Source organism: Euprymna scolopes, chromosome 19, assembly GCF_053919585.1.
Source record: "Euprymna scolopes isolate OS-2025 chromosome 19, ASM5391958v1, whole genome shotgun sequence".
Lineage (NCBI taxonomy): Eukaryota > Metazoa > Mollusca > Cephalopoda > Sepiida > Sepiolidae > Euprymna > Euprymna scolopes.
Window position 1 is genome coordinate 55,054,511 of NC_136500.1, and position 12,106 is coordinate 55,066,616.

Consider the following 12,106-nt stretch of genomic DNA (forward strand, 5'->3'; position numbering starts at 1 on the left):
AACAAAACAAAAATGTTTATATTTCTGCAATTTCGTACAAATGATATCAACAAAATAATAAAATAAAATTTTTACAGTGCTAAAATACATAGAAATGAGAGAAACTAAATTTTTAAAAGAAATTTTTCCTAAAATAGATAGTACAACAAGTATTTGGACAGCCTTTTTTCATTATTAAACATTAAGTTTTTATTTCTTTTTACATTCCAGATAATTCTGAAGGTACTAGTTCGATATTCAACGGACTTCTAGTTAATCGCTACCCAGAGCTCTCTAAGAAAACATTGCAACATGGCCATTCGAAAGGAATTCGAACAGCATAAATGACCGTATTATTTTACAGTTCTGTAGAGTACATTGTAAAGAAGTGGGAAGAGTCAGCTACTACAAAAACATGCCAATGTCGGGAGCTCCTCGGAAACTTTTGGAAAGGTGTCAGCGAAAAATCTTGCAAACTGTTCAAAATGATCCTTTTGTGACCCGTGAAGAGCTGAAAAAAAATTCAGTAGCAGGGGCACCAACGTCGGCAAGACGATCATCAGAAACGAACTAAAGGAAGTCTCAAGCCTCGCAGACCGCGCAAGACTCCTTTACTGAAGAACGTTCACCTGAAATCAAGACTAGAGTATGTCAAAAAAGTATATCAATGAGGATACCTCTTTTTTTTTTTTTTTTTTTGATAATATCATATGGTCGGATGAGACCAAAATTGAGCTATTTGGCAATAATGATGCAATCCATGTCTGGCGTGTAGGCAGCTTTGCATATAATATGAAGAACACTATCTTTACCGTGAAGCATGGAGGAGGAAACATTATGATTTGGAGTTGCTATTCTTCACGCGAAAATGGAACACTAGAAATAATCGAAGAAAGGATAAATGGGGCCAAACACAGGAATATTTTGGAGAATAACTTTCGAAGATCTATGGGGAAAATAGGATTGTCTGGTAGTTGGCCGTTCCAATAAGATAATGATCTGAAATATACAGCGAAGGCAACTATGATTTGAGGATAAGGGAATTCATTAGTTAAGAGGAGACGGAAATATCAGGTATAGCCAACCATATCTGGACGGAGAGGGGGGACCATCACCTCCTATGGGATGAAGTAAAAATAATAAACAGAGAAACCCACTGGAAAGTGAGAAAACTTAAAGAAACAGCTCACATGCTCGGAAATAACAACCTACTGAGCGAACCAAGCATAGAGCTGAATGCAATTTGGACACCTCTGATAGAGAGAAAAACCTTGAATAACAACATAGGTTTAACATTAACAAAAAAACAACTAAGAATTGTCCTGGTGACATATGGCCGAGTGGTCCTAGACGTTGTATCAAAGTTTACAGTTACCCAAAGGTGCTGAGTTCAATCCTGAACGAAGGCAGTGGAAAGTAACATTAAAAACAGAGAATCAGCAACTATGTCCCAGAGCCTAGCTGGAGTCCGAACACGGTACCCCCGTAATAATAATAAAGGGTTGGGTTCGAGACTCCTAACAAACGGTTCCCCAGTTCGATACAAATTCGGAGGGCAAAACGACCGAAGCGTTGCGACGATAACAACCAAGATGAGGAAGTCAGTCCGACAATCTCAATCAATGAAAACACCTCATCTCAAAAATACAGACAATTACTAAGGGAATCATGTCTTGCAATGGCCCAACGAATTACCAGACTTGAATTACATTGAAAAATTGTGGCTAATTTTGAAAAGACACATTAGAACAAGATGCCCCTCAAACATCCATCAAGAAGAATGGGGGAAAATTCCGTTAGTAAATCGCTGTTAAAAACCACGGCGATCGTTTGACAGCAGTAATTAGTGCTAAAAGAAGGCACAATTAAATATTAAACAATGAAATGTTGATTAACTGTTTATTTCCTTTAAAAATAGTTTCTCTCATTTCTATGTATTTTATTTTGCGACAGTTTTATTTCATTATTTTGTCTGATATCATTTGTTTTTCCCAAAGACTTGTTTCATCTCACTCTATGCATATATGCACATACATATATATCTATATATACTTCTTATTTATTTTTACATAAGCAATAATATGTCGCTACAGACTAAAAGTATTATAAAGGAATTCAAAATAATCAATCTTAAGGTTGATATTCCCTCGAACATTAAAATAGTAAACTTTCTAGATGTAACGTTAAGGGTACATGTAAACCGTATAAAAAAGAAAACCTGAACCCTCTATATGTCTATCCCCTCAAACTACGCTAAAATCTATCATTAAACATATCCCCTAAGTCTATTAGAAGAATTAGTTTTAACTTCTCATCCAAAGAAATATTTAATAAACATAATAATTTTTACAATAAGGCTCTTCTTAACAGCGGATATAAAAAAAAACTCAATTAGAACCTACAAAGAATACGACCACATCTAGTAAAGTACGTAAAAGAAAAATCATTTGGTTTACCCCTCCCTTCAATCAAATGGTTAACCCCAACAATTCTTTAATCTCATTAAGCTACACTTCCTCTCCAACATTATTCTTGACATAAACACTATTTAATTAAACTCCAGTTGCAGCAATAACTTACAAAAAATATTAAACAAACAATAGAATTTAAAATAACACAGAATGTTTTCTTTTCCGTTTCTTCCCTATCTTTTAATCTCTTTACAAATCTATGTCGTGATAGTATTGGGGTAGTGAGAGTATGTAAGTAGCCAAACTAAGTTGTTCATTTTCTGACCAGGACAAATTCGGGTTAATTCAAATGCATTTTTATAACGGAGTAATAGAGATTATTATATATTATTATAGCCCCCTTTTTACATAGATATTTCAAAAATTGTTAACTTGACATGCCTCTGTTAATTGATACAATTCGCAGTAGAATGTTGATACTTAAGGCGTTTACGATGTTGGCGGCCATCATATATAGCTTCCTTGACAGTTTTTTATTATCTTTATTTCTGCATATTAAACCTCCTCATCTACTCCCCTCCATTTCTATATTTCAATACAGACCATAATCCACACCTCATGTTGTCTTATTTACAAACACCTTAATTTTATCCATTATTCCTATTTTTAACAACATGTGATAGAATCTCTTGATAATAATTTTCTTATGACGCTAAAGACCTGAAATATTTTCATCATATATAAGCTGTATCGACTGAAGAGGTCCGTAATTACTAGTAACTATCTGACCGAAACATGCTAATGAGTGTGTAGCGACATATTATTACTTATGTAAAAACAAATAGATAGCATATCTTGCCCCACTTCGGTATTGAGCACTCTTATATTAACCTCGTTAAACTTCATTTTTTACTTTACCTTCGGAAAATATTAACCTTGCAATCTATCTATCTATCTATCTATCTATCTATTTATCTATCTCTATATATGTATATATATATATATATATATATATATATATATATATATATATATATATACATATATATGGCGACAAAATAAATGGAAGCATAAAATGTTTACTGAAGGGTTGATATATATATATATATATATATATATATATATATATATATAAGAGAAAGAAAAATTAAAACTGTAAGTTGAAATTTACAATCAAAATTTATTGTTCGACTGAATGCTAAAAAAAACCCCAATTTACCAAGTCCTTATTCCGTGGAGTTTCAAAGAATGCTATTCTTGCTATTCTTCTCCTCAGAGGACAGAAAGACATCAGCAAATTATATTTGTAGCAATGCTAGAATTTGCTGGTTAATGCATTTAGTGAAACCGCAATTTATTATAGTTATAAATTGCCAAGAAAAACAAGTGAAAAACTGTTGGATATGCAATATATATATATATATATATATATATATATATATATATATATATATATATATATATATATATATATATATATAAAGAGCACCGAAATTTGTGTTACAGGAAACTTGTGCCTGTGGTTGGAATAGCACGCTCGGCCTGAATAGTTATCTTTCTCAATAATGAATTCATTCACTTAGATAAAAAATATAAGCATGTACTTGATGAATAAAACATTAAAAAGTGCTCTATAAGAGAAATACTTCCTATTCACGATATCTGTTAAACACTGTAAAGATAGACGATTATATCGTCCGCTTTAATATAATGTAAGTAGCATTTATTTCTATGATTGTCGTGTAGCTGTTGCATTTGCACGTTTGTTAAGACAGCAGTGATATTAGTTAAAGGTGATTTCTGCGCATGGTTCGAATCATGCAGCCAGACGAGCATTTATTTTCAACACTGATTATTCCATTATGATTAAACGTATACGTCTGTGAATACTAATTAAAAATACACGTTATGAAATAATTGTATATATATATATATATTTCGGCATATAAAACGACCTTAAAGTTAAAAAACTCATCTTTAAAAAACAATATTTCATAAGATACCGAACATCATGTTTTCGTGATTTAGCAGTCGTCTTATACAACCAATATATAATAAATTTATTAAAATTTGCTCTAATTTTGTACCTCGTCTTATCTGACGGTCGCCTTGTACGCCGAAATACACGTGTATATATATATATATATATATATATATATATATATATATATATATATATATATATAGATATATATATATATATATAATTAAAAATGAGAAATAATTTTTGGAATAGCTTTCTTACCGAGTTAATATTAGTGGCTGGAGGTTCTAGTCGAATTGATGGGTCCCAAGTTTCTCGTGGTAGCAAGGTACTTTCGCAGAGAAAATTATCAACCGCGTCGATTAAATCAAATTTGGAATCGCAGACATAGGCGACTTCTCGGAATGACTGTAAATACAAAATAAAATATATGAAAGAAAGCGCATATCTGTACGAGTATCTGTTTCTTTGTCCACAATCGCAATTCTCTTTACAGTCTTAAGTATCAGGTTGTATAATAAGTATTCTATCAAGCATTATCGCTATTTTGGTGCATTGTAATTCTGTTCGTTATGTCTGTTATGATTCTGACAGAGGATAAAAACATAAATCATTCAACTTAAATGAATTGAAAAAGAATATTTAACAGGAAGGGGCTGTAATATATGCCATATTAAGTTTAATTTAATTTTGTGTGAATAAGGTAAAATTGAGTGGGAATTCTTTTGTGAAAATTCAGACATCTCCGATGTTTAAGAAATTTTAACAATCCGTATTAGTCAACAATTGACTTTTGTCCCCGAAATTTAGTTTCTGTAGAATGTTTAAAAGGGGTTTCAGGGATCATAATATGGACACCCCTTTGCATTGAATTTAATCCATAAGCATTAGACACAAATTGAGCATGATACCTGGATTTGAATTTATTCCGTGTAAGCCTTTAATTTTTGACATTTTATTGCATTCAAATAAAGTCACGAATTTAAACTTAAAATTGAAGTAAGAATTAAAGTATTGGGGGTTTAGTAGCATCATAGATCAGTGTTAATATTCGTAAGGGGACCTAAACGATAGGCAAAGCTACTCTGCTCGAAGAAATTAATTTTATTCGCCCTAGAACGGGTATCTTCTATCTTGCTCTCTCTCTTTCTATTTCGTTTAGTCTGTCTGTTTCTCACTCATTCTCTCTTCGATTGAGCTTAGGCGTTTGGACAATGTTTAAAAATTGTAATTTCGCATATCCATCTTAGCAGTAGCCAAATAGCGTAACGGTGAGTAGAGTTGAATATCGCCCAGGCGGTCGAAATTCAATCTTGGCTCGAGGTAGTTGCAAGTATAGCCACACTGATGAGCTGTGATACAGCAAAACAGTACTTTATGTGGATGATTATATGTGCTCTCTATCTTGGGTTGAGCATATTAGGGAGCGAAATAACAAATTTTTGCTCGCGTACAAAGTAATGCTCTTTGTGTAAAAAAATTGAGCTTAGGCGTTTGACAATATCTAAACATTATAATTTCGCATACCACTCTTAGTGTAACGGTGAAAAGCTCAGACTGTTACCTACGCGGTCGAGTTTCAATCCTGGTTTAAGGTAGTTGTTAGACTATCCGCACTGACGGTATCGCGACGAAGTACCGTATGTTGATGACTATATATATATATATATATATATATATATATATATATATATATATATATATACACACGCGAGGTGCCTTCAGTAAGTTTCTAGACTTTTTCTTAGGGAGACTTTTATTGGCAGCGTAAGTAAAATAACACATAACTCCTGCTCTTACTTTTGTATATGTAAAACAAAAAAAAAAAATGAAAAAAGTTCAATATTGCTTAATTTTTAACTCTTCGTATCCACCTGTAACTAGCTCAGACGGTAACGACACTGGAGAAATAAGTAACGACTCGGAGTGGAACGCTAAACATTCTGGCGGATGATACTCATCGTAATATTTTAAAAAACTTTTTACATCCTTACTATATATTGGATAATAATCAACAGGGAATTGGCTCTAAAAAAAAAAGAACTCTGCATAAATTAAAATATAATATTTAAGCGTATTTTAGGACTGAACAACCCCGGTGGCCTGCTAGTTATTACTAAAATAGGTATATAAGCTTACGCCATAACATGGGATTAAGGAAGTGAGTTAGAAGTACAAAAGAGGGTTTAGGAGAGAGTTTCAAACAGATCCGCATATCGTACCTTGGATGCCATCAGAGATCCCATCGTCCGTCCAACTTCTCTGTATTGTGGAAGGCGATTCGGATAGAGGCAGATGAAGATGAATTTTGTTGGGCGTCGAACTTCACATATGTCACCCAATAACGTCGCTTCCTGAAGTCTAACGAATGCGACAAGTGGCTCACAAATGCCGGCCAGTTCCCCGACGAGAATGTTGCAAATTTCCACATCTTTGGATATTTTTCGTACCATGTTGGTGTTTTCCTATTAGATACAACAAAAAGAAAAAAAAAAGAAAAAAGAAAAAAAGGATTAAAGAAGAATTAAAAAGTGAAAAAATAGATAATAATAAGTATTTCCTCTGCAGAGAAAATGAAGCACAAACCAAATACACGCCCATTTATTATTAATTCTTTCATATTTCTTTTTCTGCCCTCTCCGTCTCTCCGTCTCTCTACCTCTGTATATATCCACTAAATAAAATCAACTATATGTAAATCTCTGTCTGTCTGTCTGTCTGTCTGTCTGTCTGTCTGTCTGTCTCTCTCTCTCTCTCTCTCTCTCTCTCTCTCTATATATATATATATATATATATATATATATATATATATATACTCTTCATTAAACATAACGGAGTTCAGTAGAAAGATAGAAAGAAACACATCTGATAAAAGTGCGTTTCTAAAGTTAGGTCCAGCACTGAATATTCAATGAAAATCCATTTAAACTATATTTCTTTTGTATTCAAATACCAAATGTCTATATTAAATGTATGTATAATAATGATGTTGTGTTTAATTCGAAAGTATTCATCTGTGAATTTTATAACGATAATCATAATTGAAAAAAAAATCACACCATGTGATTTGAGGTAAATAGTGTGTGATTTCATGGCGTCATTGCTTGAAACTCAGCTTTTTTATGAAAGAAAAGATACATGGAAAGTTAAAAAGTTGAGCATCTAACGGCATATTATTAATCAACATTTTAAACCTTGCTACTCTCTGTTGATTTCCGGCGCATCAGGAACAAAAGACAAACAGTAAATTTTAAACTTACCCGGTTTCGAGAGAGACAATCTTCAGCAGAGTCGGGATCAAACGAGGATTCGCTGTTGGACATCGGAAGACAACCTTAAGTAAAAACAATAAATCTATGTGACATGTTGATAGGGTTATTAGACAGTGCCTAGATGAAATCTTTTCACGCTTTCGTTTTACCTTAAACTGGAGATGATTTTCTAAAGAAAAAAAATATATATACTCTTAGACATCTGGTCCTAAAGCCAAAAGAAGAAGTGAGAAGTGTGGAGTTTTCGGTCATTTGCCTATACTCACTGTTTCATATTTATCCATTATAGGGCATTAGTGTCACTAAGTGTTCTATATGCGGCTTAAATAAGATCTGTCTTGATTTTAGTCGAAAATAAATCAGATGGTGAGTTCTGGCGAACATCAAGTCACATTTTTATCGGCGTTGCCTCCAACTGCACGCTTAGCTCCAATCTATGTGATAAATATATTTTTCTTGTATGTGACAGCATTAAAGTAGGTAAGCGTCCATTTGTGGCCTGTAGGTATTATTGATTCAAACACCCAACTGTTACAAATAATAACCGAGAGAGCAGTAGTAATAGCAGTTGTCATAATAGTAGTGATATCAGTAGTAATAGTGATTGAGGTAACGGTAGTAGTGCTAAAGTATCTTGAAACTAATATTTATCAGTAATAATTTTCAACAGAAAATGTGTTCATCTGTAAGATCTAATTCAATAGAAAATGCGTTTATTCGTGATATATAGTCTAACAGAAAATGTGTTTATCTGTCATGACTAATTCAAAATAAAATGTGTTTATCAGTAATAACTAATCCAATATGAATCCGCAATTGCGGCAAACAAAACGACCTAGGGATTATATATATATATATATATATATATATATATATATATATATATCAGATTGTTCCTGTTTGTCAACTGTTTCACGACTGCGCATGCATGGTCGGGACACATGGCAGCATCCTTATATTGAGAATAAGTAGATTTCAAAACACTTTTAAGTCGCGGCAAGCTGGTTTCATGGTTATTGTACTTGACCCTTTTTTTTTAGGTTTTGGTTTCGATCTCAGGTCGAGTGTTTTTTATTTTTTACTTACAAGAAGTGAACTGTTTAGAAAAAAAAAATGTAATACTCGCATGCACATGTCTCAGTTTCTTCCCCTTATTTTACTTAATTTTTAAAGAAGTTTAACGTTACGTTTAATACGGTATTTCTGTTTATAGTAAATATGAAATCTGCATTAATTAAAATATAATATTTATGCATATTTTACGACCGGGCAACGCCGGGCGGTCTGCTAGTGCACAATCACCGATTTATACAATTTAGTAAGTCGCCTTAATGAACGGTTGTTCGTAGTCGTAGCCGATAGCGTGCTTAAACTTTAAGCGTTTGGCGTATATTTCGTCGTCCCTCGCGGCTCGGTATCCCCATTCGTATTTATTCCTGACATCGGCCAATCATATTCTTTTGAGGAAGTAATCGAATGTATTAACGTGTATTACATAAGAATCATATAGCTACCATATAAGCTAAATTACTGGAGCAGGGAAGGGGCTTCTCTTAAGAGATTACCGATTCATATGAAGATTGTACAAGCAACCGACTAACCGAGGAAGCGGGAAATAACACTTACCCAGACTGTCCGTTTTGATGGATGATATTTTCACATTATCGATGACGTTGATCTCACCGAATGCCCACCGGTTTTTGCTTTTTGTCTCCGTTGATTTGGCGTCTTTGAGGAACATCTTTCGCGTCAGGTGCACGTGCTTGTGACGGGCGAGCAGGACGTCCCATAGCTGCTCCGTCATCTTCGGCGTTAGGTGAGAATGGTTCACACCCCACGCTTTGATGATGTTTTCTGAGGAGAGAAAAAAAATTCAATTAAAGGGCAGAAGAAGGAAGCAACAATAAGAAAATACTCTCTCTCTCTCTCTCTCTCTCTCTCTCTCTCTCTCTCTCTCTCTCTATATATATATATATATATATATATATATATATATATATATATATATCTGCCTTGCAAAATTCATAATGATATATATATATATATATTTATATAATTTTGCAAGACATGCTATGCGTAAGGGATGAAATGTAGACTGTTTATATATATATATATATATATATATATATATATATATATATATATATATATATATATATATATATATACACTCTCCAAAACCTCTGGCTTTGATGTAGGGAAAACTGAAACTTGCTACTATGATTTCAAATGATCTGTAATAACAGCAAGGGAAGATTTAATTCCAAACTTCTATTATATTCTTTCAAATTTCTTTATATAATTCTTTTTTATATTTATATCAGATACATATCAATGATAAATATTTCTTATATATTATACCCCACTTTTATTTCACTGTGTACAAAAGTTGATTTGATACCGAGACATTCATAATCGTACCCTTTTTCCATCGTGTTAGGAAATTACTCACGCCTGGAAGTATTATGTACCTCTACAAAGCTACCATTTGCCCATGCATAGAGTATTGTTGTTGCATCTGGGCTAGTGTATCTCCCACTAGTCTCTCCTTCTTATATAGGATCCAAAAAAGGTCTCCTATCTAATACGTCCCACGTTGTCTACTAGGCTCCAACCCCTGTCCCATCGCAACAATGTTGCATCCCTATGCCTGTTTAACAGTTTTTTTTTAATGTTTTGATGTATTCATTGTACGTGTGTTCCCTCGCTGTACTTATCCCCGACAAACTCACTTAACAGCAAAATCACAGTCTTTTAATGTTGAGGTGCTTAAATGCCAAAAAGCTTTGCATTTTTAATAGTCTCTTCCCTAGAACAGTTAGACTTCGTAATTCCTTTCCTGCTACCTTCTTCCCTAACTGCACTGATATGCAGAAGTTTTAAAGCACCGTAAACCATTATCTTGTTAATCTTTCTTAGGCATAGTCCCAATTAGTAGCCTTTTACGTCCAAGTGACGGTATACCTTGTTTGGGACGAAGGTGAGCAAAAAAAACAAAAAAACAAAAACAAAACAAAACAAAAAAAACAAAAACAAAACAAAAAGCAAAAAGAACAAAAACAAAAAAAAAAACAAAAACAAAACAAAAAGCAAAAAAACAAAAAACAAAAAAACATAAACAAAACAAAATAAAGCAAAAAAAAAAACAAAAACAAAAAAACAAAGCAAAACAAAACAAACAAAAAAACTATACTGTCTTTTAGAGATCATTCAGTATCTTTCGATATTTGAAGTGGACCGACAACAACGTCAATAATGGCAAAAATCGTGCTAAATGTTCCTAAAAGAACCGAAGTATTTCGACACGCAATATTTTTAAAGTAACATGACCTGTTAGTGTTCAAATAGAAAAGCATTTAAAAAGCAAACAATTACCTATAATGTCTTTTAATGTTGACGCTTCAATATCGAGGCAAACATAAGCCGGTCGGAGGAGGCGCTTCAATTCCAACACTGATTTGGCGGAGAGAGAGGACACATGTGGTTTCGACCAACGCTTACAGAATTCCTCGACGTGCTCTTCATATTTCAGCCACCTGGAATAAGACGACAGAAGAATAAACATACAATAGATAAATAGAAGTGAGTTGCTTGAGAAAGCACATCAGGATTTGTTTGTTTCTACAACAAATCAGCCCATTCGGGACTATTTAATGTAAAAACAAGACCTGCTATACAATTTGTTCAGTCTATTAGTTTTACTGCATATCAATTTTTTCACCGAATTATTTAATACACGAATGCAATGCCTTTTAGTAACAACCCATTTATTGTTTTGAGTTATTCTTGTATGCGTTTACTTGAACACAAGTTGATATGTTAGGCATGGTCTAGTGACATTTACGATTTCATACATTTCCCAATATTAATACGTGCCAATAATTTAATAAAAATGAGCCACAACAAAAATAAATAAAACATCAACACAGGAACAGCTACTACTACTACTACTACTACTACTACTACTACTACTACTACTACTAATACTACTACTACTAATAATAATAATAATTAATAATAATAAAATGATCTGACACCCGAAAAAGTGGCACCTGGAGCGTTTGACAACAGTCAAGTTAACACACGGTTAGGAAGGAAGGGAGAGAGAGAGAGAGAGAGAGAGAGAGAGAGAGAGAGAGAGAGAGAGAGAGAGAGAGCATGATCCGGACCTCCACCGGAAGAAAATGGGAACACTGGGGAGGCTTACTGCCGCTTAAAGTCCTAAAGAAACCCACCGGCTACTATAAACGAAAATCAATGGGGGGAGAAAAAATGCGAAAAAGGCAAAGTAATATAAATGGGATATCGAACGACGAGACTACTTGAAATTAGTGTTTTAATTAGACATCTAGTTTGTTACAGGAGGTCAAATCTTAAAAGACGTTTCGAGAACTACGAGAATAGATGCGCATAGATTATGGGTTACTTTTTACACGATGGCAGTTAAGCCTCACTACAAG

The 12,106-nt window shown here is 33.5% G+C and overlaps 1 protein-coding gene across 1 annotated transcript in view; it reads right to left on the minus strand.

Annotated features, from left to right (window-relative positions):
• LOC145303594 (sodium-driven chloride bicarbonate exchanger-like) overlaps window positions 1–12,106 on the minus strand; it is a 198,012-nt gene that overhangs the window by 112,456 nt on the left and 73,450 nt on the right. Inside the window, exons 3-7 of the mRNA XM_080145149.1 lie at window positions 11,022–11,182; window positions 9,273–9,500; window positions 7,635–7,708; window positions 6,597–6,839; window positions 4,636–4,782 (exon numbers count right to left, since the gene is read on the minus strand). Coding sequence (XP_080001275.1) covers window positions 4,636–4,782; window positions 6,597–6,839; window positions 7,635–7,708; window positions 9,273–9,500; window positions 11,022–11,182 — 853 coding nt within the window. The remainder of the gene's footprint in view (window positions 1–4,635; window positions 4,783–6,596; window positions 6,840–7,634; window positions 7,709–9,272; window positions 9,501–11,021; window positions 11,183–12,106) is intronic.